The sequence below is a fragment of the Thamnophis sirtalis genome, unplaced genomic scaffold, assembly GCF_051295495.1.
Source record: "Thamnophis sirtalis isolate CommonGarterSnake01/CBP01778 unplaced genomic scaffold, rThaSir2_p1.2 scaffold_2, whole genome shotgun sequence".
Classification (NCBI taxonomy): domain Eukaryota; kingdom Metazoa; phylum Chordata; class Lepidosauria; order Squamata; family Natricidae; genus Thamnophis; species Thamnophis sirtalis.
The window spans coordinates 53,544,511-53,572,025 of record NW_028261382.1 but is presented as its reverse complement, the minus strand read 5'-3'; the positions used below and the strand labels follow the sequence as shown (position 1 = coordinate 53,572,025).

General features: G+C 47.6%; 1 protein-coding gene across 1 annotated transcript; it reads right to left on the bottom strand.

Annotated features, from left to right (window-relative positions):
* Positions 1-379: 379 nt before the first annotated feature.
* PES1 (pescadillo ribosomal biogenesis factor 1) lies at positions 380-27,154 on the bottom strand. The gene is made up of 15 exons (XM_087705565.1): positions 27,065-27,154; positions 23,867-23,946; positions 22,354-22,507; positions 20,604-20,713; positions 18,982-19,153; positions 17,452-17,541; positions 12,876-12,992; positions 11,794-11,871; positions 9,976-10,065; positions 8,528-8,658; positions 5,669-5,794; positions 3,419-3,603; positions 2,592-2,731; positions 1,929-2,096; positions 380-1,111 (listed from the first exon to the last, which is right to left on the bottom strand). Exons 1-15 carry the CDS (start codon positions 27,086-27,088, stop codon positions 1,025-1,027), a joined length of 1,752 nt encoding a protein of 583 aa, XP_087561691.1. The 5' UTR covers positions 27,089-27,154; the 3' UTR covers positions 380-1,024.
* Between the last annotated feature and the right edge of the window lie 361 nt (positions 27,155-27,515).

Here is a 27,515-nt window from a genome sequence, read left to right as displayed (position 1 = left end):
TCATAGGGCTTTCAGCCCTCTCTAAGCGGTTTTACAGAGTCAGCATATTGCCCCCAACAACAATCCGGGTCCTCATTTTACCCACCTCGGAAGGATGGAAGGCTGAGTCAACCCTGAGCCGGTGAGATTTGAACAGCCGAACTGCAGTCAGCTGAAGTAGTCTGCAGTGCTGCATTTAACCACTGCGCCACCTCGGCTCAAGTTGAGTGGTTTCTTCCTTGGTTAATAAGTCAAGCCAGCCTTGACACATTTCAGCTCTCCGTTTTAACCTGCTGTCTGTTGTTCGCTTATTTTATCATTGTGTTTATACGGTGTACGCCTCCCCGTCACACTGAGTTAAGAAAGAAAGAAAAAAAAGAGATGGGTGCAGACCGACAGCTGAACGTCCAAAACTCAAAAAGTTGAGTTTTAATAACTCCTCCTTCGCCGTGCTGTAATTTACAACTGCAAAACCACAAAGTTCCACAACGTTTGCAAAACGAGCAAGTGTTGCTGGCTAGGAGTCACCCTCCAACGAAGGCACGCAGCTAAAGCGATCTTAAGATTTTATTTACCCACGCGGCAAGGTGACGTTGAACGAGTCTTAAAATAAGGGGGTCCTTATTTAAAATAAGGCGGCGAGAACTTCAAAAATGTTTGGATTCTGTGCCAAAATTAAAAGGGGGAGAAGAGAAATATAACCCCACTCTGCTCAGAAAATCAAACCGATTTTCTGATTCCAGATAGGAACCTTGTTTGTGTGTTTGCTATTTTATGTGTCCTTGGCAAAAGGAGGACTGTTTCTCTCCTCGAGGCTGTTACAGTGAGTGCGATAAAGAGAAAAACTGAATGGAAAGAAGATTTGACATGTCTTTTCAATACCACGGCTTTTCCCCCGATTGGTTCTGCTTATGAAGAGGGGACTCAGGCAAAGCTCCGGATTCCAATATTGTCCATCTCCATGTGAAAGAACTGGCTTTAAGCCCCAGGTCCATTTCCCAGGGCTGCGTTAATGAAACGATGGCCCGAAACGAGACAGGCTCCGCTATTCCCGACGTGCCTTCTTGCTTTTCTTCTTGTCCGATTTTACAGCCGCATCGTGAGCTTTTCGCTTCTCCGCCAATTTGTTTGCCTGAAGAACAAAAAGAAAGGGGGAAAAAAATTTGCTATGTCCAATTCTCACAAGAGGAGTTCCCGGAATCTGGGCTCCAGCATGAGTCCGAAAAGCTCAGAAGATTATGCCTCAATGTTCTGACTGGGGCTTCCCAAGAGCAGGAAGCCAACTCCTGGTCCCGACAAAAACCCACTTTTATTCATTGACTGTGAATTCTGCTCATTCACCTCCAGCAAAGTCTTTCAAAGGAGGATTTACAGTCACAGACCTCATCTGGCTTGGAGAGCTGCCAGGCGGATCTCTGCAAAACTTGGCAAGGAGCCTCGGAGAGTCACGAACCAATGAAGCGAACTGATGGTCTCCTGCAAACTCCACTCCCCTGTCGCTCCTCTTTTATTCCCTATGGGAGGGGCCATTCATTGTCCACCTGTGGCGTCACTCCCAAGTCGACCCTTGTTCTTTAGCTGTTCCCTTCGTCTGGCTACTCTGCGCATGCACACACTGGGAACAGGCTCCAGCTGTTCTTCTGCCTCACTGATATCTGACTCTGAAGGCAGTTGATAACTGGCATACGGCCCTGGGCCCCTCTCTGCCTCTGATACAGAGCCCTCCTCAGAGCCTTCCCCAGACTCCAGGACTGGCCCAGGCTCCTCCCCAACCCTCCTCACTGTCCGAATCTGCTGCCAGCTCCGCTGGCCGGCAATAACATCCAAGTGACTGGCCCAGATTGCACCCTTCAGCATTATCCTGGGACATGTACAGAGAATTCATTCCTAATTCCCGCAGTTGTCCAAGAACTTCAGGAGGGAAATTGAGCAATAAAAGAAGAAGATACCTCTCTAATTTTGCGCTTCTTCCCAAACATTATTTTTTGGTAGAGGTATTTTTCCCGTTTCTTCATCATCATGATGGCCAAACGCTTTTCCTCGCTCTGCTGTTCTTGCATCAGCCGCTGCTTATCCTCCTTCACAACCTGGCCAGGCGTCACCTTCACAGGGAGATTCTAAGAGAAGAGGAAATGGCGCACTCAAAAGATGGTTTCAGTTAAACCGGAGAACAAAACTTTCAGGGAAAATCCCTCAGCCAATGCTAAAAGGCTTGCTTTCAATATTAAATCATCATCTCCTTTTAACGACCCCATAATCCCTTGCGGGGCGGAGTCTGGGCAACTGACTGGAGACGAGAGTGTTTACTGGCCGGATGACCTCCCTGTCACCAATGCAGAGTTTTATTCATTATGCCCAGAGAGAGAGAGAAATATCTGTCTCTACCTAGGATCGATCCCACAGCCTCCTGCTTTCTTTGCTGGCTCACTCTGAGATTGACATCAGTTCAAAAAGAGTTGCAAATCACAGATAGTCCTCGAATTACAGCAGTTCATTTAGTGACAGTTCAAAGTTACGACGGCACCGAAAACCTGTAAGCCTTTTTTACTAGGACTGGATTCAATCAACGTCCTACCACTTTCTGACTTCATAATAAGCATCTTTTAGGATACCTTGTTCTGAGATCGCTGTGCTTCCATCTTGCGTAGTCTCCCTTCGTCTTCCTTGTCAGAATCCTCCTCCTCCTCCTCCGAGCCTTCAGTTGCACCTTCATCCTCTCCACCGCTCTCCTCTTCCGACTCGCTATCTTTGGCTATTGAAAAGATCCAAACCATGTTAGTTGCTGTTCTGACCCAGGCTTCCCGAGAGAATGAAGCAAACTCCTTGTCCCGACAAAAAAAAACCCCTTTTATTAATTGACTGTGAATTCTGCTCATTCACCTCCAGCAAAGTCTTTCGAGGGAGGATTTACAGTCACAGACCTTATCTGGCTTGGAGAGCTGCCAGGCCAATCTCTGCAGAACTTGGCCAGGAGTCTCGGAGAGTCGTGAACCAATGAAGCGAACTAATGGTCTCCTGCAAACTCCACTCCCCTTTCGCTCCTCTTTTATTCCCTCTGGGAGGGGCCATTCACCGTCCCCCTGTGGCCTTACTCCCAAGTCGACCCCTGTTCTTTAGCTCTTCCCTTCTTCTGGCAATCCTGCGCATGCGCACACTGGGAACAGGCTCCAGCTGTTCTTCTGCCTCACTGATGTCTGACTCTGAAGGCAGTTGATAACTGGCATACAGCCCTGGGCCCCTCTCTGCCTCCGACACAGAGCCCTCATTAGAGCCTTCCCCAAATTCCAGGACTGGCCCATGTTCCTCCCCAACCTCCTCACTGTCCGAATCTGCTGCCAGCTCCACTGGCGAGCCACAAATGTTGCTGAGAAACTCCAAATTCTCAGCCCCTCCCACTGAATACAATACGCTCGCCAGAAGCCCAGGAACAGCTGGATACCTGGTTGTTCACCCTTTTGCAAGGCCAAAAGTTTCAGCTTCTCTGGGGGCATATAGTCCCCTTCTTTCTCGGAGACAAACGGGGAGAGGTGAGGAGGCAGCATTACGCCGGGGAAGTAATCGGCTACCGGAAGGCGCATCTTGGCGTTGACCGAGTCGAAAACCCACTGAGGCTGGAGGTAATATCTGGGAAGAGAGGAAAAGCTAACTTTGAAATGGGAACGTTAGAATGTCAGTTGTACATTGTCCTCTTACCACAATGTACAATGAGCCGCGGTGGCGCAGTGGTTAGAGTGCGGTACTGCAGTCTACTTCTGCCGGCTGCCTGCAATTTGGCAGTTCGAATCTCACCAGGCTCAAGGTTGTTGGCTCAGCCTTCCATCCTTCCGAGGTGGGTCAAATGAGGACCCAGATTGTTGGGGGGCAAGAGGCTGACTTTGTAAACCGCTTAGAGAGGGCTGGAAAGCACTGTGAAGTGGCATATAAGTCTAAGTGCTATTATTATTCCTTTGTTCTTCCTTTTCCCATCCCTCCCTCCCTCCCTTCCATCCATCCATCTCAAGGTTGACTCAGCCTTCCGTCCTTCCAAGGTGGGTAAAATGAAGACCCAGATTGTTGGGGGGCAAGAGGCTGATTCTGTCAACTGCTTAGAGAGGGCTGTAAAAGCACTGTGAAGCGGTATATAAGTCTAAGTGCTATTATTATTCCTTTGTTCTTCCTTCTCCCCTCCCTTCCTTCCATCCATCTTCTATCTATCTATCTATCTATCTATCTATCTATCTATCTATCTATCTATCTATCTATCTATCTATCTATCTATCTATCTATCTATCTATCTATCTATCTATCTATCTATCATCTATCTAATTTCAAGCCCTACATGGTATCGAACCTGGTTACTTGAGAGACCGCCTCCTGCCAGTCATCTCCCAAAGACCTATTAGATCCCACAGACTAGGCCTCCTCCGAATTCCATCTGCCGGCCAATGTCGGCTGGCGACTCCCCGGGGGAGTGCCTTCTCTGTGGCTGCTCCGGCCTCTGGAACGATCTCCCCGTTGAGGTCCGGACCCTTACCACCCTTCCGCAAAGCAACTAAGACCTGGCTGTTCCGGCAGGCCTGGGGCTGTTGAACTATCCAGCCCCCTCCGAGGTTATGACTGTTGTTGTATTTTAAATTTTTGTTTTCTATTTTTATTTTTGTACCCCCTTCCCTTCTGATTGTTAGCCGCCCTGAGTCTCCCGGGAATAGGGCAGCATACAAGCCAAATCTATCAATCAATCAATCAATCAATCAATCAATCAATCTATCTATCTATCTATCATCCATCCATCCATCCATCCATCCATCTCAAGGTTGACTCAGCCTTCCGTCCTTCCAAGGTGGGTCAAATGAGGACCCAGATTGTTGGGGGGGTAAGAGGCTGACTTTGTAAACCGCTTAAAGGGCTGGAAAGCACTGTGGAGCGGCATATAAGTCTAAGTGCTATTGCTGAGTGTGGAGGGAGGGAGGGAGGGAGGGGAAGGAAGGAAGGAAGTAGGAGCCATGGTGGTTCAGTGATTACAATATAGTATTGCAGGCCAATTCTGCCGACTGCCAGCAGTTCGATTATCACCACCTCAAGGTTGACTCAGCCTTCCGTCCTTCCGAGGTGGGTAAAACGAGGACCTGGATGGTTGGGGTTTGCAAGAGGCTGACTTTGTAAACCGCTTAGAGGTGGTGGAAAGCACTGCAAAGCGGTATATAAGTCTCAGCGCTGCTGCTTACGAGCACAACTGAACCCCAAATGTCTGTGGTTTAGACCACTGTGAAGTGGGCTTTGGCCCCACTTAACCACCTCTCTGGCCACAGTTGTTAAGTGAAACATTGCGGTTGTTAAGTTAGTTACACGGTCGTTCAGTGGCTCTGCCTCCTCCCCCCACCCCCTCCGGTGAAGGAACACTGCAACCGTCAGAAATATGAGCCAGTTGCTGGGGGCCCTGAATTTTGATGGTGTGTGTTTTGCAATGGTCGTACGTAGGAAAAAAGAATCACAAGTCACTGTTCTCAGTGCCACTCTCGCTTCGAATGGTCCCTAAGCGAACTCTTGTAAGCCGAGGACTATTTCACAAGCTCCATTCATGAGCCAAGATCTGACGCAGACGAACAAGATGGGAGTTAATTCGCTTTTGTGACATTTCACAGCGCGGCCCCTTAAAATTTGATATCCATTTTTTGGGGGGTGGGGGGGACTACCAAAGGGCAGTTCTCACCTTCCAACCACTTGATTCTCTGCGTTTGGGCGGTCCACAATCTGGTGGGTGATGCTTGGATCCGCAACATCGTAGGTGGCGCCAATGCAGACCGACTTGTCCCACGACACTTTGCCCCCAAAGCACCTGGGGAAGGAGAGGTGGGTCTCAGCCAGAGCTAGCGACAGATTTTGCCTTCAAAGGCATGTTATTTTTTTCCTATTCCTTTTTCCAATATATTTTAGACTGTTTTTGTTAAAGATTTATACCGTGTATGGGTTCTGGGAAGTCGGGGGAGGGAAGGCTGGGGGGTGGGTGGGTTGGGGGGATGAATATTAGGCTTGACGAGGGGTGTTAGTTTTTAAAGTAATATGATTGCACATGTATACTGTCTTCTCTTATTTTTTCTTTAAAACTAAGATATGTTAAGTATATTGATATGGAAGCATAAATACCATCAACATAGAATGGAATTTGCTCAGAAGCTGAAATACACCAAGTGAATGAGAGGAAGAGTGGGAAGCAGAGGAGAGAAGAAAGATGGGAAGAGAGGGATAGGAGAGAGGGTAAGGGGGGAAGATGAGGAGGATAAGGAGGAGTGGAATGAAGAGAGAGGAGAAGGAGAAAGGAAGGGGAAGTAGAGTAGAAAAGGATGATGGAGGGAAGAAAGGATGTAGAAGAGTGGGAAACAGAGGAGAGAAGAAAGATAGGAAGAGAGGGATAGGAGAGAGGGTAAGGGGAGGAAGATGAGGAGGATAAGGAGGAGTGGAATGAAGAGAGAGGAGAAGGAGAAAGGAAGGGGAAGTAGAGTAGAAAAGGATGATGGAGGGAAGAAAGGATGTAGAAGAGTGGGAAACAGAAGAAAGATGGGAAGAGGGGGATAGGAGAGAGGGTAAGGGGAGGAAGATGAGGAGGATAAGGAGGAGTGGAATGAAGAGAGAGGAGAAGGAGAAAGGAAGGGGAAGTAGAGTAGAAAAGGATGATGGAGGGAAGGAAGGAGGTAGGAGAGAGGTAGAAGAAAGAGGTATACGGAGAGCAGAAGAGCTAATAATGGGTTTTTATCTTTCTGGGCGTTGATGGCAAGAGGAACTGATGTAATTACTACTTAATGCAATAGGATATGGGCTATGTAATAGTATACAAAATGGAAAATAAAAAAGTATATTTTTTAAAAAAAGGCATGTTTAAATTTAAATGTGTGTGTCAGGCCTGCAATTATATTTCCTTTTTGAATTTTGGCCTGCCACACTTTCTCTTATTTCATTATGCTGTCTCATTAGTGTAGTTGATGGGAGGGAGGAATAGACAGGAGTAGGATTGTGGAATGTATTGTTTTTCATTCTTTTCTAGAAGACCAAGGTCATCTTTTGTCTCCACACTTTTACACCTGACCGGAAGCAGCTGGGTGTGGATGTCAGCGTGGAAGAAGAAGATTGGACCACGTGATGGATTGTGGGTGTGGGGACAAGAACATGAACTTTTAACTGGGTGGGATTTGGATGTCATTTCCAGAATTGGGATTAACACAGATGTGCTAAGGTGTCTGGTTTATTAAATTGGAACTTTAAGGATCGTTTTGCCTTGGACTCTGATTTAATTCTACATGATACTTGTTTACAATACATGTTTGTATTGTTGGAAAAAGCACTGTGGGGGACAACCATTGACCTGGATGGTTGAGAATCTCTTAGGACGTCACAAGAGATTCCTCTTCCCAAGCTCTATAGTTTAAAGTGAGTTTTGCCCCATGGAGTCATCAAAAAAAAAGAGGAACATTTAATCTTTAGGTAGCCAGAGGGGGATGTCTAGATTCTCAGCCAGGTTAAAAGGTGTCCCAAAGGTGCTTTTTCAAGAGGCCACTTTTTTTTTCTTTGAAGGCATTTCGCTTCTCCTCCAAGAAGCTTCTTCAGCTCAACAGGCCACAGAATTTATGAAGAAGGCACAACTCACTCAGAGCTGAAGAAGCTTCTTGGAGGAGAAGCAAAATGTTTTCGAAGAAAAACGAGAAGGTCCAGTTGCTGTTCTGACCTAGGCTTCCCAAGATCACGAAGCCGACTCCTCGTCCCGATAAACCCCCTTTTATTTAGGTTCGAGGGAATTCCTCTCCAGCAAACTCCCGGCCGGCAGTCTTGCGTGAGATTTCACAACTACAGACCTTGATCAGGCTTGGAGCGCTGCCGGGCCGATATCTTCCAAACGCCACGCTGTAACGGCAATTACTTGGCAAAAAGTCAGGAACAGGTCTTCACCCGAATGAATTGAACTCCTGCAAGCTCCACTCCCCTTTCGCTCCTCTTTTATTCCCTATGGGAGGGGCCATTCACTGTCCACCTGTGGCTTTATTCCCGAGTCGGCCCTTGTTCCTTAACTGTTCCCTTCTCCTGGCAGCTCTGCGCGTGGGCACATCAGGAACAGGCTCCAGCTGTTCTTCTGCCTCACTGATGCCCGACTCCGAAGGCAGCTGATAACTGTCAGACGGCCCTGGCCCTCTCCCTGCCTCTGACACAGAGCCCTCATCAGAGCCTTCCCCAGACTCCAGGACTGGCCCAGGTTCCTCCCCAACCCTCCTCACGGTCTGACTCTGCCGCCAGCTCCACTGGCCGCTGGCGGGCTTCAACAGCTGCCTCTTGAAAAAAGCATAGCCAGAGGGGGAAGACAACTTACACACACCGCCTCCCCCGGAGTAAGATTACATCCATTATCAGGCACATTGACACTTCCTGGTGGTCCTAGTGGAGATGCTTACAGGAGGCTCACCTTCAACCATGACCTAAACGCAGCCCACCACTCAAAGGGCTGTAGAGCAACGCAACGTTAGTCCCACCCTTGCCCCGAGTTCCAGAAGAGAGCCGGTGAGACGAAGGCGAAGACTTAACACACCTGATGACAAAAGCTAAGGGTTCGCGCGGCACCTCCCGGTTGAGGAAGAATTGCAGCCCTTCAAAGAGCTTCTTCTGTTTCTCCAGATCCTCTTCTTCCTTCTTCCTGGTCTCCTCTTGTTCGGCAGTTTCCTGGGTAGAGAGAGAGAAAGAGAGAAAGATCTACCGACTCCCTTCTCCGTGTGGCAAAAGGTTACGGGCGCCAAAATGAACGAAGGGACAAAAATCTCGGGCCTTCCGTGTATTTAATTCGATGCGATGGAACGTCGTCTGGATTCCCAGGAGGGAATCAATGAAGAAATCATCTTTGAAGAATCGTTACACGAGCCACGGTGGCGCAAGTGGTTAAGAGTGCAGTACTGCAGGCTACTTCTGCAGATTGCCGGCTGCCTGCAATTTGGCAGTTCGAATCTCACCAGGCTCAAGGTGGACTCAGCCTTCCGTCCTTCCGAGGTGGGTCAAACGAGGACCCAGATTTTGTTGGAGGGCAAGAGGCTGACTCTGTAAACCGCTTAGAGAGGGTTGTAAAGCACCGTAAAGCGGTATATAAGTCTAAATGCTGTTTTCCTTCCTTCCTCCCTTCCTTCCTTCCTTCCTTCCCTTCCCTCCTTCCTGTTAAAATACAGTACTGCAGGCGAATTCTGCCGATTGCCAGCAGTTCAATCCTTGCTGGCTCAAGGCTGACTCAACCTTCCATCCTTCCAAGGTGGGTAAAACGAGGACCCAGATTTTGTTGGAGGGCAAGAGGCTGACGCTTAGAGAGGGCTGTAAAACACTGAGAAGCGGTACATAAGTGCTATTGCCAGCCATCTTTCTTGAGTTCGGGAGACTCTGTATGGACATTCCACGCAGGGCGTCAGCGGAGTTGGATCTCAGATTACAGCAGCTGGGTTGAGATGGATGCAACTATTGGGTAATGTGATTTATGACACAGACTGAAGGGAGGAAAGGAACACAGGCAAAGTTCAGAAGCAAATAAAGAAAGCAAAAAAAATGGCTGCAAATAAAAAATGCCTAATGAAGCTGTTAATAAATCACTGCTTTTTGTATTACAATATCGGGTCACTAATTATGAATCAGGCATTGTTAGGGCAATAGCAATAGCAATAGCAGTAGACTTATATACCGCCTTTCAGGCCTCTCTAAGCGGTTTACAGAGAGTCAGCATATTGCCCCCAACAATCTGGGTCCTCATTTTACCCACCTCGGAAGGATGGAAGGCTGAGTCAACCCTGAGCCGGTGAGATTTGAACCGCTGACCTGCTGATCTAGCAGTAGCCTGCAGTGCTGCATTTAACCACTGCGCCACCTTGGCTCAGTGAACTTAGGGAACTTTATACTGGCATTTTCTTAACAATAACTACTTCAGTCCCCCCACAACATCCTGTGTCTTGGGAAGGTATTTTCCTCGACCCCCCCCCCCAAAAAGGGGGTGGGGGTGTCACTCACTCCTTCCACAGGAAACTCATCCACTTCAGCTTCATCCTCTATGTTAGGAGCAACGACTCGGGCCAGGCTGGTGCTGAGAGCTGACAGTTTCTAATGGGAAAGAAAAGAAGAGAGAACCATGAATTGATGGGAGACGTGATCCAAGCGAACGTAAAGCGAAGCACCCTAAACCCTAACTCAGAAAAGTTTATTTTTTGTTCTCTTACGTATAATTATAGATATACATTCACATTTTTTTATATTCATCATTCTTAGGCATTTGTCATTCCATTTACAGGGTTATAATATATCATTTGGTTGCTTTGTTTACCATCCCTCACCTGTTTTGACACCACTTTCTTTTCCCTTCCTCCCTTCTCTACTTTCTTCCTTCCTCTCTCCTTTCCCTTCCGTCTTCCCTTACTTCTCCCCTACTCCTCTTTTCCTCTCTCCTTTCCTCCCCTCTCCTTCTCTTTCTCTTCCTTCCTCCTCTCATTCCCTTCCTTCTTCCCTTACCTTTCTCCTACTCTTCCTCTTCCCCTTCCTCCTCTCTTTCTCTTTCTCTCCTTTCCATCCTCCTCTCCTTCCTTCTCTTCCTCTTCCTCCCCTCTCTCCTTCTCTTTCTCTCCCTTCCTTCTTCCCTTACCTCTCCTCCTCTCTCCTTTCCTCTCCTCTCTCCTTTGCTTTCTCTTCCTTTCATCCTCCTCTCCTTCCCTCCCCTTTCTCCTACTCCTACTCTTCCCCTTCCTCCCCTCTCTCCTTCTCTTTCTCTCCCTTCCATCCTCTTCCCCCTCTTCCTCTTCCTCCCCTCTCTTCTTTCTCTTACTTCCTTCTTCCCTTACCTCTCCCCTACTCCTCTCTTCCCCTTCCCCTTCCTGCCCTCTCTCCCTTCCATCTTCCTCTCCTCTATCTTCTTTCCCTCCTTTTCCTCTGCTCTGCTCTCCTCTCTTCCTTTCTTTTTCTATTATTATAGATTCTTTCTTTTCTCCCTCCCTTCTCTTTCTCCCTCCCTCTCTCCTTTCCCTTCCTTATTCCCTTCCCTCTCCCCTACTCCTCTCTTCCCCTTCCTACCCTCTCTCCTTCTCTTTCTCTCCCTTCCATCCTCCTCTCCTTGCCTCTATCTTCCTTCCCTCCTCTTCCTCTCTTCCTTTTTTCTATTATTATAGGTTTTTTCTTTTCTCCCTCCCTCCCTTCGCTACTTTCTTCCTTCCTCTCTCCTTTCCCTTCCCTTTCCTCTCCCCTACTCCTCTCTTCCTCCCCTCCCTCCTTCTCTCTCTCCCTTCCATCTTCCTCTCCTTACTTCTATCTTCCTTCCCTCCTCTTCCTCTCCCTTTCTTTTTGTATCGTTGTGGGTGTCTCTTCCAGCTCTTAATTTTTATTTTCTTGGGGTGGCATTTCCGCAAACCCCAAAATAGCTGGGTAGTATCATTTCTTGTTCCCTTTCCTTCTTAGATCTATCCTGATTATGTTCCCCCCACCTCTTTTGTATCTTACTTTTGAGTATATACTTATATACTATTATTTTTTTTCTATTCCCCCGTCCCCCAATCCCTCCAATGTGTCTTAAGGAGGGAAAGCTGTTAAGACCTGGCTATTCCGGCAGGCCTGGGGCTGTTGACCTCACTGTTGAGGTCCAGCCCCGATTAGAACGAATGTATGTGTTGTGCTTTTAAATCTGTCTTTTTTTTTTTTTAATAATTTCTTTCTTCCTCTTCTTTTGTAAGCCGCCCGGAGTCCTTCGGGATTGGGCGGCATATAAATTCTATTAATAAATAAATAATAAATAAATAAATGTGGAGGAAAATTTGGAAGGACAGGATTGGGCATCTGCGTTCTCACCTCCAAAGTGCTCTCAGAGTCCAAGGCGTAAGTTTCTCCATCCTCTGGCTGGCTCTCTACTGAAGAATGGCCTTCGATCTGAAAAAAACACACATACATGGGGAGATGGGGAGGTCAACCCCTCTGGGGTTGTCCAGACAGGCCACCCAAACCGTTGAGTTCTAAACTCTACCGTTATTTTAAGGTTACAGTCCCAGAAACTTGGCAAATATGTTTTGGAATATTTCTTTTAAAAAAAGGAAGTGTTGGGTCTGGCTTACTAAGCTGGAATCAGTTACAGGACGACCCTGATTTACAACATTCTGTTTAGTGACTGTTTGAAGTTATAACTGCACTGGAAAAAGCGACCAACAGAACAGAATTGTTGTGGCCCGCCAGTAGCCAGCAGAGCTAGCAGCCGATTCTGAGAGTGAGGAGGGTTGGGGAGGAAGATGGGCCAGTCCTGGAGTCTGGGGAAGGCTCTGAGGAGGGCTCTGTATCGGGGGCAGAGAGGGGGCCAGGGATGTCTGACAGTTATCAGCTGCCTTCGGAGCTAGACATCAATGAGGCAGAAGAACAACTGGAGCCTGTTCCCAGTGTGCGCATGTGCAGAGTTGCCAGACGAAGGGAAGAGGTAAAGGACAGGGGTCGACTTGGGAGGAAGGCCACAGGTGGACGATGAATGGCCCCTCCCAGAGAAAATAAAAGAGGAGCGAAAGGGGAGTGGAGTTTGCAGGAGACAATCAGTTCGCTTCATTGGTTCGTGACTCTCTGAGGCTCCTTGTCAAGTTCTGCAGAGATCAGCCTGGCAGCTCTCCAAGCCAGATAAGGTCTGTGACCGTAAATCCTCCCTTGAAAGACTTTGCTTGATGTGAATGAGCAGAATTCACAGTCAATTAATAAAAGGGGTTTTTGTCGGGACAAGGAGTTGGCTTCATGCTGTCGGGAAGCCTTGGTCAGAACAAGAATAGCATCCATAGTGTTTTGCCAACGGCTTTGCCTATTTTTTTCAACGGTCACCTGTGTATCTCTCTTTCTATCTAGGGATATTGCCTGTTAAGAAGATAAACTGGGCTTCTCGGTAGCTTGTCTGTTTGACTCACCTTTGGGGGGTAGTGCAAGTTGAGCGTCTGGTAGAGGCGAAAATTGACAAAGCCGAGGAGGGTGGTGTAGAATTCAGTGAAAGTAGCCATGACCCTATAATCCACATCTGTCGGGTGCTGGAAGAAAGTCAGCCAGTCACTCAATCAATCAATGTGCAGAGACGTAAAAAAATAACTAACTCCCAGTTCTATTTTCTTTTTGTAAACAGGAATAAATTTGTTTTAAAGAAAGGGCTGGCTTAATTTCGTGACCCGACAAATGCGCGGCGACGAAACCGCGCCGAGAAAACGGCGCCTTCATAAACACGCCCACAACAACGCGCCGACAGAACCGCGCCCACAAAAGCGTGATTTCAGTTAAGGTAAGGGTTAGGTTTAGAACTCGCGGTTATTACTTGTTTGTTGAAGGTGCGCTTTTGTCGGCGCGCTGTTTTCGGCGCGCTTCTGTGCTCATTCGTCGGCGCGATTTAGAACTTGCGGTTTTCTCACCGCGGTTTCGTCACCACGCTTTTGTCGAGTGCATTTGTCGGGGAACCACTTAATTTTAAAAAGTAAGTTGAAATAAGTACAGGGAGAGACCGTGATGGAGTGGGCCATGATTTCATGTGCTACTTGCATTCCTACGGATGGGACTTCTCTTGTTTCTGCGGACTGGTTTCTGGCATGATGTGGTCCAGTTCCGGTCCACGGACTCCTGTTCTAAGCTATCCTTCCCACATCAGGTGGGAAGTTTGATAGCTTTCTCAAAAGTTCACCAGGTACAACTGCCAGCCCCCCCCTGCACACTTGGGTTAATCTTTCGGGACACGGGTATGAATATGCGTGTCTACGGTTAACACAAAATGCGGGATCAACCTTCGAGGCAGTCTGTAAATCAGGCCTAGAGCGGTCTGCTTTCTGGGTCATCTCTCCATCTGCATAACCTCCCATAAGCTTAGGTCAAAGATTCAGCTTTTCTTATCTGATTTTTCCAGTAAGGAAGTTTGTCCTTGCTCTAACTCTCTCTCTCTCAATAGAGAATTGGGACTGAAATTGGAATGTTGGTTGTTAAGTCATTTCAGGCATTAAGTCAAGGCACCAGGAGACTGGACTTCGTTTTATGACCGTTTTTAACAACAGTTGTTAAGCGAGTCATCGCGGTCATTAAGTGTAGTACACAGTTGTAAGTGTGAACCCACTTTACTCAATGGATTATTATTATTTTTGGCTAGAAAATGCAATCATGGAACACTGCAACCGGTTGTAAATGTGAAATGAGTTGCCAGCACCCAAAATACAATCAGGAGATCGCTTAGGGTGAGGTGGCGGTTGAAACTTCAAGGATCATGTTGTAAGTAACTTTTTTGGAATCTGTTTTAACTTTGAATGGTTATCGTAAGTCAACCTGCATAAAATAATTTTACACTTGCAATACTTCAGATATTAAAATGGATAGAATTTTTTTTATCGGTAGTTTTCTATACTTTTAAGCTTTCTAAATAACGTTAACAGTCATAATTTGCAATCGATTATGTAAATTGCCTGCACTGAAGGAATAAAATATATCAAGATTTATCACCTTACAATGGAAAAAGGGATCTTACAGGCCCAAGAAGGGTTACCTTGGGTTGGTAATAAGAAGCAAAATGCAATGTGTTTTTTTTTTAAGAGAGGAATGCTTGTAAATAAATTAAGACAATGCTGTGTCCAAGCAACTGAACCCAAACAGCTTCTAACAACGAAACTCCATGCTTAGAGCTAATTGTTAATTGCCATTTTCACCTTGTTTTTTTTTTTTTTAGGTTAATGATTTCCTTGCCACAAGAACACCAAACATTAAACCCCAAGCACGAGAATTCAGCAAACAACAGGAAGGAATCTGCCTTCGGGTGAAGAAAGACTAATTCTGTTCAGTACATAACAGAGTTGGAAGGGACCTTGGAGGCCTTCTAGTCCAACCCCCTGTTCAAGCAGGAGACCTTATACCGTTTCAGACAAATGGCTATCCAACATCTTCTTAAAGACTTCTAGTGTTGGGGCATTCACAACTTCTGGAGGCAACTTCTGTTCCACTGATTAATTGTTCTCACTGTCAGGAAATTCCTCCTCAGTTCTAAGTTGCTTCTCTCCTTGATTAGTTTCCACCCATTGCTTCTTGTCCTGCCCTCAGGTGCCTTGGAGAATAGTTTGACTCCCTCTTCTTTGTGGCAGCCCCTGAGATATTGGAAGGCTGCTATCATGTCTCCCCTGGTCCTTCTTTTCATTAAACTAATCCAGTTCCAGCAACCGTTCTTCATAGGTTTTAGTCTTCAGTCCCCTAATCATCTTTGTTGCTCTTCTCTGCACTCTTTCTAGAGTCTCAGCATCTTTTTTGCATTGTGATGACCAGAACTGGATGCAATAGAGCCGAGGTGGCGCAGTGGTTAAATGCAGCACTGCAGGCTACTTCAGCTGACTGCAGTTCTGCAGTTCGGCTGTTCAAATCTCACCGGCTCAGGGTTGACTCAGCCTTCCATCCTTCCGAGGTGGGTAAAATGAGGACCCGGATTGTTGTTGGGGGCAATATGCTGACTCTGTAAACCGCTTAGAGAGGGCTGAAAGCCCTATGAAGCGGTATATAAGTTGCTATTGCTAATCTGAGTGTTTGGAAGCTGGCTGTTAGAAGTGCCGTAGAGTGATCAGCGTGAGCTACTGTAAGTTTTGCAACTGCTAGCAAACTTTGAGTACCAAACTGATTATATGGATACTGGACTATGTTATTTGGATTATCCCTTAACTGAAGGACATTGATGACTGAATGAATTATCCGTGAATGACTTGGATTGTTTGATGGACTCTGATACCTCTTTCTCCACGAAAGTGAGAGCCTATTTAAACTGCAATGTCTCTGTATGCTGGTTTGTGTGCTCTCCAACACAACTCTCACAACGCTTCTCTGAACGCACTCGCTCTCCCAACGGGGAGATTACCCAACAGGTGTGATGGAGGGGAGCCAACACTGTTTCTAGGACCAAACTGCAGATTTCGCGCAGGCCACATCAAACTTGCCCCATGCTTGCCTGCACTCAGCCTTCCATCTTGAATGATCAAGCTGAATTTATTTCTTTTTTTTTATTGAAAATTTTGAAAAAAAAAAACTTTTACAAATATTTACCTCCCTTCCCCCCCCCACCCAACCCCCCCTTCTCCCCCCCCCCCCCCGGCTTCCCAGAACCAATACAGGGTATAAATCTTTAACAAAGATATTCTAAGATAAACTTTAAAAAAAAGTTAGTATCATCTTTCATTTGAGCTTTAACTCCTCTTGTTTTCCCTAAATTTATTTTAAATCCAGACACTTGGCCGTATTGATTAATCATATTCATTAAAACCTTACTGCAGTGGTTCCCAAACTTGGCAACTTTAAGACTTGTGGACTTCAACTCCCAGAATTCTCCAGCCAGCAGACCTCTGCTGGCTGGAGAATTCTGGGATTTGAAGTCCACAAGTTTTAAAGTTGCCAAGTTTGGGAACCACTGCCTTACTAGATTCCTGTGGTTGGGTTAATGTTATGACCAAATCATCCGCAAAAGCGTGTATTCTATATTCTTGATGCCTAATCTTGATTCCCTGCAAATCATCTGATCCCCGTATTTTATTCAACAATAATTCCAGAGTTATGAAAAAACAGTAATGGGGATAAGGGGACAAACCTGCCTTGTCCCTTTCTCGGTTTTAAATGGGTCTGTTAAACTTCCACTGACTATAATTTGTGCTGTTTGTTCCTGATATATTGCTTTAATTGATTGTAAAAAGTGTTCTCCTATTTGCATTATTTTCAATAAAAATTGCCAATTCACTCTATTTCTATTTCTTAAAATTTATAGGCTGCCCAATCCCGGAGGACTCCGGGCTGCTTACAGAAATAAAAATATTAAGAAAAGATTTAAAGCAAATAAAAGACAGCAGATTAAAAGAAACACAACATGCACCCAATCTAAGCGGGGGCTGGACCTCAATCAAGAGGTCAACAGCCCCCAGGCCTGCCGGAATAGCCAGGTTTTGATAGCTTTTCGGAAGGCCATGAGAGTGGGTAGGGTCCGGATCTCTGGGGGTAGCTCATTCGATCAAAAGCCACATTTATTTCTTAAGGACAGGGGGTTGCGAGCGAAGAGAAACTTTTAACCTACTGCCAATCACCTCCACTCGACCAATTAGATCCCACAGATTACGCCTCCTCCGAGTTCCATCAGCCAGTCAATGCCGACTGGCGACTACCCGGAGGAGAGCCTTCTCTGTGGCAGCTCCGACCCTATGGAACGAACTCCCCGTGGAGATTCGTACCCTCACCACCCTCCAGACCTTCCGCATAGCCCTTAAAGCCTGGCTGTCCCGACAGGCCTGGGGCTAAAGACCTTAACCCTGCCCGAATAGTATGAATGTTGTGCTTTTAATGATGTATTGTCTTATATGTGACTTGGTTTGTCCTCCCCTCCCCCTGAACTGTGAGCCGCCCTGAGTCCCCCCAGGGAAAAGGGCGGCATACAAATAAAGTATCTTATCTTATCTTATCTTAACCTGGTCCAACGGAGTTAAACAACAACAGCCCCATACTCACGTTGTGGGAAAAGGCGTACGGCGTTATCCAGGTCACAATCTGGCCCAGCACCTCAGCCTGGTAATAGATGCCCTTAATGGAGAGAAAAACCTGTGGAAAAACAGAGAAGAACGAGACTCTAAAACTGCAGACAGGAAAGAAAGGACGAACGCAGGGTTGGTAAACCGGTTCCACCCCAAAACCGCGGTAGACTAAAGCGCGCTCGACGAAAGCGCGTACGTGACGTCATCACAGCGCGACGAAAACAGCACGCTGTGAGCGGGAAACTTAAAAATAACGCGAAAACCTTACCCTAACCCCCCCCCAAACCTAACCCTAAACCTAACCCTTAATCTAACCCTAAACCTAACCCTATACCTAACCCTTAACCTAACTCTAAACCTAACCCTAAGCCTAACCCTTAATCTAACCCTAACCCTAACCCTAATCCTAAACCTAACCCTATACCTAACCCTTAACCTAACTCTAAACCTAACCCTAAGCCTAACCCTAAACCTAATCCTAAACCTAACCCTATACCTAACGCTTAACCTAACCCTAAACCTAACCCTTAACCTAACCCTTACCCTAACCCTAACCCTAACCTTTATGTGAATCGGCTTGCTGTAAAAGCGCTTTTTAAAGCGCCCTTTTTCCCCCGCGGTTGTATTTGTCACGCTGCTGACGTCAGGTACGCGCTTTAATCGGGCGCGCTTTAGTGGACCGCGGTTTTGACGGGTCACGGGTAAACCTTCTGGGCTTAGCGGGTTAACAATTCAGAAAATGCCTAGCTCTGCGGGGCGTGTGAACAAAACAGTCACTTTAAAAAAAAAAAAATCCAATTGTGTGTGTGACACCCACACACAACCCAGGATCGGCTACACGCCACTTTCCTTCAGGAAGTGTTCTCTTTTTGGTCGACCCGCTCTGCGGCGTGTGCCGGGCCTTCTCAGTGGCCCACGAGGCCTTCTTGGGAATAGCTTCAGGGAGTCCACGGCCTCCGAACACCTCACAAATATATGATTTTTAAATGCTCCAGAGGCCACGCAGCGGCCTGGCCCTCTCTCGTGTGACTTTGGGAAGCTGCACAAAACCGCACCGCTATTCATGCATGGCCTCCGGAGTCTCCAAAAGCAGCACAAAACCACGAGCTTCGGAGAAGAGTTGCGGTTGAACACTGACGTGTTGCTCAAATTATGGCGCGTCAGCTTAAAAAGGTGTGTCATAGGTACGCTGTCTGTGGACTAGCAGCTCTGTTGTTTTATTCTCTTGGCATGTAGTCATCATCATTTAACGACCCCCATAATCCCTTGCGGGGTGGAGTCTGGGCAAGTGAATGGAGCTAGCAGAGTATTTACTGGCCAGCTGCCCTTCCCTGTTGCCAGTATGGAGTTTTGTTCGGCAGATAAATTCTCATCGTGCCCAGAGAGAGAAATATCTGCCACAGCCTCCGGATTGTGAGGTGAGAGCGCCCCCTCTAGGCCACCGCATCACTCTTATTCTCTGGCCATGTATTGATCTGAGGGAAATCGATCGGCATCTCCAGCTCACCTTGCGAAGACCGCGCGAGGCGACGACGTAGTTAAGAAACTCCACCGTCAGCCGGCGACACAGCTGGATGGTTTGGACGTGACACTTGCCGGTACGTGGGAAGGTGGAGAAGAGGACGCACATGGAGAGCGCATCGTCCAAATCCCGCAGGGCATCGACGAAAGTTGGGTATCTGCAGCCATGGAGAGATGACAAGTTCAAACCCCACCATCTGCCTCTCCTGACACTTATGCGAGAGAGTTTGCACGTATCATTGTGGCTTCCTGCTATCACGGCTTAATCTGCCAACAGGAATTGCCCCAGATCTGCCGTGCGACCTTGCTTAACCAGGTTTCGTTGAACAAACCGTAATCGTCTGGATAACCACTCAAGTCGAAGCAAAACTTGATACGTAATTGCAACACTAGAATTTGCAGACAATCATTTGAAAACTGCTTTTCAAATGAAAAAGCTAGGCTTTTCTGAGCTAGGCTTCCCCAAAAAGCATGAAGCAGAACCCCTTTTATTAAGTGCGTGTGAATTCCTCTCATTCACATTCAGCCAAGGCCTGGCAAACAGTCTTTCAAAGGAGTATTTATGACCACAGACCTTATCTAGCTTGGAAAGCTGCCCTGTCAATATCTTCCCAATGAGGTTCTGTGCAAGGAAAGACTCTGGGCACAGAGTCTCTGAGATTCACGGACAGATCTTCACACTCCTGAAACAAACTAACGAACGAATTGTTTCCTGCTAACTCCACTCCCCTTTCGCTCCTCTTTTATTTTGTTGCTGGTTGTTCTGACCAAGGCTTTCCAAGAGCACGAAACAAACTCCTGGCCCCCCCTTTTATTAATTTACTGTGAATTCTGCTCATTCACCTCCAGCAAAGTTTTTCCAGGGAGGATTTACAGTCACAGACCTTATCTGGCTTGGAGAGGAGCCAGGTTGAAATCTGCACAACTTGGCCAGGAGTCTCCAAGGAGAGCCGAGGTGGCGCAGTGCTTAGGGTGCAGTACTGCAGGCCACTTCAGCTGACTGTTATCTGCAGTTCAGCGGTTCTAATCTCACCGGCTCAAGATTGACTCAGCCTTCCATCCTTCCGAGGTGGGTGAAATGAGGACCCAGACTGTGGGGGAGATATGCTGACTCTGTAAACCACTTAAAGAGGGCTGAAAGCCCTATGAAGCGGTATATAAGTCTAACTGCTATTGCTAACTGCTAGTCACGAACCAATGAAGCGAACTAATGATCTCCTGCAAACTCCACTCCCCTTTTGCTCCGCTATTATTTCCTCTGGGAGGGGCCATTCACCCTCCCCCTGCAGCCTTACTCCCAAGTCGACCCCTTTTCTTCAGCTGTTCCCTTCGCCTGGCAACTCTGCGCATGCACACACTGGGAACAGGCTCCAGCTGCTCTTCTGCCTCACTGATGTCTGACTCTGAAGGCAGCTGATAACTGTTGGATGTCCCTGGTCCCCTCTCTGCCTCCGACACAGAGCCCTCCTCAGAGCCTTCCCCAGACTCCAGGACTGGCCCAGGTTCCTCCCCAACCTCCTCACTGTCCGAATCTGCTGCCAGCTCTGCTGTCTGGTCACAATTTTACCCTCCCAAAGCCATGAGATCTTGAGGGCCTTCAACTATTACCTCTCTTTGATGATGTGGTCCAATTTATAAGCCGGCTTGTTGTCTTTCAGCCGCTGCACGGTGGTCCATTCGCTCTTCCCGTAGGCTTTACGCAATTTGCGGACAAATACCTTGGGGAGGGAAACATTTTACAGCCCCACACTTCCCAATGTCCAGACAACAATTCTGAGGGTCCGGCTTGCTATCCACCAGCAACTTTCCTTCCTCTTCTTCAACAGGGATACCCCGAGACTTTGGCTAGTTTTCTTTTATAGCAGGGGTGTCAAACTCGTGGCCGTGGGCCGGATGCGTCACGGGCTGGCCACGCCAACCCCCATTTTAGCAAAAAAAAGGGGGGGGGAGCCATGATACATCATGTGACGACGTGAGTTTGACAAACCTGTTTATACTAAGCATATTTTTTTAAACATATTTTTTTCATTTCTCTTAATGTAAAGGTTCCACTTGCACATATGTGCTAGTCGTTCCCGGCTCTAGAGGGCGGTGCTCATCTCTGTTTCAAAGCCGAAGAGCCAGCGCTGTCTGAAGACGTCTCTGTGGTCCTGTGGCCGGCATGACTCAACGCCGAAGGCGCACGGAACGCTGTTCCCTTCCCAACAAAGGTGGTTTCTATTTTTCTACTTGCATTTTTTACGTGCTTTCGAACTGCTAGGTTGGCAGAAGCTGGGACAAGTCACGGGAGGGCACTCCGTTACGCGGCGCTAGGGATTCGAACCGCCGAACTGCCGACCTTTCTATTCGGCAAGCTCGGCGTCTTAGCCACTGAGCCACCACGTCCCTTTTCTCTTTCTCTTATGAACATAATTAATTAATACTAATCTCATTTCTCTTATGACCGTATTCTAAATACTCTTATTTCACAGGCATCCAATGCTTTTAACTTCTCACCCAGAATTTCCAGCAGCTTTAATGGTTTTGGAGCGGGATAAAATGATCTTACATTAACTTTGCCACTGACAACCTGAACTGTTTAAGTGAAAACTGTGCTGATCAAATCGTTAACACGGGAAGAGAAAATATTCTGCAATTGGGCATGTGGCAGAATAGCAATTATATTAGCAAGTGCTAATAACTCCCCCAAGGTGGCTGTTACCCCCAAAGGTTCATCTGAGCCGAGGTGGCGCAGTGGTTAAATGCAGCACTGCAGGCTACTTCAGCTGACTGCAGTTCTGCAGTTCAAATCTCACCGGCTCAGGGTTGACTCAGCCTTCCATCCTTCCGAGGTGGGTAAAATGAGGACCCGGACTGTTGTTGGGGGCAATATGCTGACTCTGTAAACCGCTTAGAGAGAGCTGAAAGCCCTATAAAGCAGTATATAAGTCAAACTGCTATCGCTATCTATCTATCTATCTATCTATCTATCTATCTATCTATCTATCTATCTATCTATCTATCTATCTATCATCTATCTCTATATGTCTGTCTGTCTGTCTGTCTATCTATCTATCTATCGGATTGTTGGGGGCAATATGCTGACTCTGTAAACCGCTCAGAGAGAGCTGAAAGCCCTATAAAGCAGTATATAAGTCAAACTGCTATCGCTATCGCTATCTATCTATCTATCTATCTATCTATCTATCTATCTATCTATCTATCTATCGGATTGTTGGGGGCGATATGCTGACTCTGTAAACCGCTTAGAGAGGGCTGAAAGCCCTATGAAGCGGTATATAAGTCTAACTGCTATTGCTATCTGCAGCTTTTAATCATTTCAGGGGTCCCATCCTCCTCCTTCCCACAATCGTGATACCTTATAGTCCCGGAATTTGTTGACGATGGGCTCATGGAGGAGAAATTTTATGTCTTTCAAAAGGTAGAAGGTCCGGGCAGCCGTTGATCCTTTGTTCACCTTTTTCTTGTGTTTAGGTTCGTGGGGATAAATCCCTTTTAGGATGCAGAGTCGCCTGGAAAAACGAAAACAGGGGAGAAGACGGATTCAGCTTGCTCATTTGCTACCGTAAAGTCTTAGCTGCAGAGGTGGTATTCAGCCAGTTCTGACCGGTTCTGGCAAACCGGTAGCGGAAATTTTGTAGTAGTCCGGAGAACCGGCAAATGCTACTTTTGGCTGGCTTTGCCCTCATCTATTCTCTGCCTCCCAAGTCCCAGCTGGTCAGGAGGGAATGGGGATTTTGCAGTATCCTTTCCCTGGAGTGGGGAGGGAATGGGGATTTTGCAGTATCCTTTCCCTGGAGTGGGGAGGGAATGGGGATTTTGCAGTATCCTTCCCCTGGAGTGGGGAGGGAATGGGGATTTTGCAGTATCCTTTCCCTGGAGTGAGGAGGGAATGGGGATTTTGCAGTATCCTTTCCCTGGAGTGGAGAGGGAATGGGGATTTTGCAGTATCCTTTCCCTGGAGTGAGGAAGGAATGGGGATTTTGCAGTATCCTTCCCCTGGAGTGGGGAGGGAATGGGAATTTTGCAGTATCCTTCCCCTGGAGTGGGGAGGAAATGGGGATTTTGCAGTATCCTTCCCTTGGAGTGGGGAGGGAATGGGGATTTTGCAGTATCCTTTCCCTGGAGTGAGGAAGGAATGGGGATTTTGCAGTATCCTTCCCCTGGAGTGGGGAGGGAATGGGAATTTTGCAGTATCCTTCCCCTGGAGTGGGGAGGAAATGGGGATTTTGCAGTATCCTTCCCTTGGAGTGGGGAGGGAATGGGGATTTTGCAGTATCCTTCCCCTGGAGTGGGGAGGGAATGGGGATTTTGCAGTATCCTTCCCCTGGAGTGGGGAGGGAATGGAGATTTTGCAGTATCCTTCCCCTGGAGTGGGGAGGGAATGTAGATTTTGCAGTATCCTTCCCCTGGAGTGGGGAGGCAATAGGGATCTTGCAGTATCCTTCCCCTGGAGTGGGGTGGGAAGAGAAGGGAGATTTTACAGGAGTGGGGAGGGAACGGGGTATCCTTCCCCTGCCATGCCCACCAAGCCACATCAGAGGTTAATTGTTTTAGAACAATTAACCAGTGGAACAACTTGCCTCCAGAAGTTGTGAATGCTCCAACACCGCAAGTCTTTAAGAAGAAGTTGGACAAGCATATACATTTCATAAATAATTAAAACACACTTTGGCCAAGCATGTTGTGTGTGTGACCACAACCATCACTTAGCCCAGTGTGATCCTTACGCAAATATTCCTCGGTCTCCAAATTTGCCCAGCCTCATCCCATCAGTTTCGACTCCATCCCTACCAAGGCATCATTGCACCTTCCCTGCTCAACCAGAGCAAGTGACGCCTACGGCAGACCGCTGAATATCTTTGCCGTACCTGAAATCCGGAAGGCTGAGCTGCAGTTTTTTCCGAGCTTTATTCCTGGTGATATAGTTGGTGGCGGAACCCCTCTCGTACTTTCGGAAAGAAAAAGAGAGACAGAGTAGTTAATTATCTTTTGCCTGCAAAGGACTATTGCCTTACTACCGGAGGCTGGACGGGCAGCCTCCCAGATACGCTGCAGCTCCTCAGTTGGCATATTTGCCCAGCTGGAAAGTGCCAGGCAAAAAAGGCCCTCCAAAAATTGATGTAGCGATAGCAATAGTTAGGCTTATATACCGCTTCATAGGGCTTTCAGCCCTCTCTAAGCGGTTTACAGAGTCAGCATATTGCCCCCAACAACAATCTGGGTCCTCATTTTACCCACCTCGGAAGGATGGAAGGCTGAGTCAACCTTGAGCCTGGTGGGATTTGAACAGCCAAACTGCTGAACTGCAGTCAGCTGAAGTAGCCTGCAGTGCTGCATTTAACCACTGCGTCACCTCGGCTCTTATGTAATGATCTATGAGAGCGTCCCTTGGGTGAGAGACCAAGAAGAGGACTCAAAGACTAAGCCAGGGGTCTCCAACCTTTTGGACCCCCAAGGAGCACTAAATTCCTAATTTTAAATCCCGCAATTCAAAGATGCTGGCTCCCTGGCTACAAAGCGCCCTTGACTAGGTGCCAGAATGGTCAAACAATTGGCAACTCCAAATCCCGACTAATAAAGGCTCCGTTTTACGCACTGGCAACAAAAATCAGAACGCCAAACACCAGCTGGGCGGGACACGACCTCGTAGACGATGCTCACTCAGTCAAAGACCTCGGAGGGCTCATCTCGAACGATCAAAGCCCCACTGTAACAGCATTGCCAAAAAGGCATTAAAGAGTTGTCAACCTAATCTTCTTCTCCGGCAACATTGTATTGCTAACTAGGGCATGCAAAACCTTTGCCAGACCCGACCTTGGATACAGTTTATAGTTTATAGTTTTATTATTATTTATAGGCCGCCCTTTTCCCTGAGGGGACTCAGGGCGGCTTACAAAATATAGGGAAGGGGATACAAAACAGTAGACATGAAACAATACATGAGTAAAAATAGTACACAACATTCATTCATCATTCGGGTGGGGACAGATTACGATCTTTATCCCCAGGCCTGACGGGATAGCCAGGACTTGAGGGCTGTGCGGAAGGTCTGGACGGTGGTGAGGGTGCGAATCTCCACGGGGAGATCGTTCCAAAGGGTCGGAGCTCTGTGAAGTACCCGTGGTTCGTCCATGAGGCCAATGTTGAGAAAAGACACGGACACGAGCTTTCTCGGGATGGAGCGACCCAGATTGGGGTCTGGGACCCCCTTTTATTGAGATAGGACAAAGGCAGGAGGAGCAATCAGCATGTGATTTAAGACAGCCTGTCAAACTACAATTGCTGATCTACTGCTCAGGGAAGTTCTGTCTATATATGGTCAAATCCTGGGCGTCATTGGGTAAGGCACATCTAGAGTGAACTATCAGGATGTTATGTTATGAACTATCAGGATGTTATGTCCTTTAGGAGTTTGTTTTTTCCCGTGTGGTTCAGCGTGGCTGCGCATGCCCTGTATGCACTGGGCCATGGGTGACCGCCACATCTACACAAGGAGTTATATGACAACACAGCTCGTCTGCCTGGAATCCACACTGCACATGTCCACGGACATTAATACGATCGAGCGAGTCCAGAGGTATTTCACGAGAAGAGTCCTCCACTCCTCTGCTCACAACAGAATACCCTACAACACCAGGTGTGAAATTTTGGGCTTGGGCAACCTGGAACTATGCCGACTAAAGTCTGACCTAAGTGTAGTTCACAAAATTGTTACAACGTCCTACCTGTCAACGACTTCTTCAGCTTCAACCTCAATAATATGCGGGCAAATAATCGATACAAACTCAAGGTCAACCGCTCCAAACTCGATCGAAGAAAATACAACTTCAGCCACAGAGTGGTCAACGCCTGGAATGCTCTATCTGACTCCCTTGTTGCATCCTCAACACCCCCCACAGCTTCAACCTTAAACTGTCTAGCATGGACCTCACCCCATTCCCATGAGATCCGTAAAAGGGTTGTGCGTAAGCACACCAGCGTGCCTTCCGTCCCCTGTCCTACTGTCCCAATTTATTTGTATTCATTTATTTCGTTCATGCCCCTGTTTATTATATTTATTGAATTGAATTTTATTATTTGTATGCCGTCCTTCTCCGGGAGGACTCAGGGCGGCAAACAATTCAAAGGGGGAAAAAGGGGAACATAAGATGAAATACAAATAATTAAAATAAGCAAGAGTCATGCAACCATACAAGTCGAGAGGGGAGGGAACTCATCACCCCCAGGCCTGCCGGCAAAGCCAGGTTTTGACGGCTTTTCGGAAGGCCTGGAGAGAGGTGAGGGTCCGAATCCCTGCGGGGAGTTCGTTCCAGAGGGCCGGAGCTGCCACAGAGAAGGCCCTCCCCCGGGTAGTAGCCAGATGGCATTGGCTAGTAGATGGAACCCGGAGGAGGCCAACCCTGTGTGATCTAATGGGTCTGTGGGAGGTAATTGGCAGCAGGCGGTCTCTCAAGTGGTCTTTATACCTGCTTATCTTGTACATGTTTGACAAACTAATAAATACAAATGCAATTTCCCCACTCAAGGTTAACGGCACCTCATCTCATCCTCCTTGCCTCCAAAGAATATAGAATAGCAGAAGGGACCTTAGAGGTCATCTAGTTCAACCCCCTGCTCCCCATTTACTTGTGCTCATTTCCTGCGTTCACGCCCATCTTCAGACTTATACCTGCTAACTTGTACATGTTTGACAAACTAAACAAACAAACAAATAGAATAGAATAAAACAAACAAACAAACAAATAAAACAAATAAAATAATTAAATAAAATAATAAATAAAGATAAATAAAAAATAGGGGTAGACTGCTCTTGAGCGAGGAGGCTCGACCCTCGGCTCCATTCTTCCCAGAAGCAGCTGCTCTGCTCGGACGGGACAGAGACCCGCGAAAGCGGCGACTCGCAAGATGCGTGTCAGAGGCAGCGGCTAAACCCGGAAGTGGCAGCGCCTGCATTCAGACGTTCTTTCAAATACACGTGTGTGGGGGGAAAAAAAGAACCTCGGACGCTTTTTCAGGGCGGGCGTTGCAGCCGCCGAGACCACGCGTGGGGAGAGCCCCTGCGGTACCTTCTTTTTCTCCAGGCCGCCCATCGTGACCGACCGGCCGCTTCTCCCCCTCCGCCTTGGGTCCACGTGGTGAAGATGCTTCCGGGGAAAGGGCTACGCCCCGCCCCTTCCGCCATCGGGAGGCCCTACTTTTCCTTCTCTGAGGGTTGTCTACATCAGTGCCTGAACGGGAGCCGGAGGGGCGGCTCTAAAGGCCTCGGGAGCGGACTCAGCGTGGGTGGAAAGATGTGCTTTATCCTCGTGGTTGATCACGCCACGAAACTCTTTCCCTGAGGCCGTTTTTTTCGAGCAGGCACATAATTAGAAGGCCGGAGAAGGGTCCTTGGAGAAAAGGGTCCTCTCGTGGGCGGGGGGGAGCATGATGGGGATTGGGTGTCCGGGATAAAGAGGAGGGGCACGAAGCCGAATTTTTCCGCGTCTCTCTGCTGCCCCCTGGAGGCCTCGGACTGAG

Coding starts and splice junctions, on each gene's coding strand:
- PES1 (XM_087705565.1), bottom strand. CDS start 27,088: ATGGGCGGCCTGGAGAAAAAGAAG. Junction 11,872..12,875: donor ACTTGCACTACCCCCCAAAG/GTGAGTCAAACA, acceptor TGTTTTTTTCAG/ATCGAAGGCCATTCTTCAGT. Junction 3,604..5,668: donor GAGAATCAAGTGGTTGGAAG/GTGAGAACTGCC, acceptor CTCTCTTCCCAG/ATATTACCTCCAGCCTCAGT.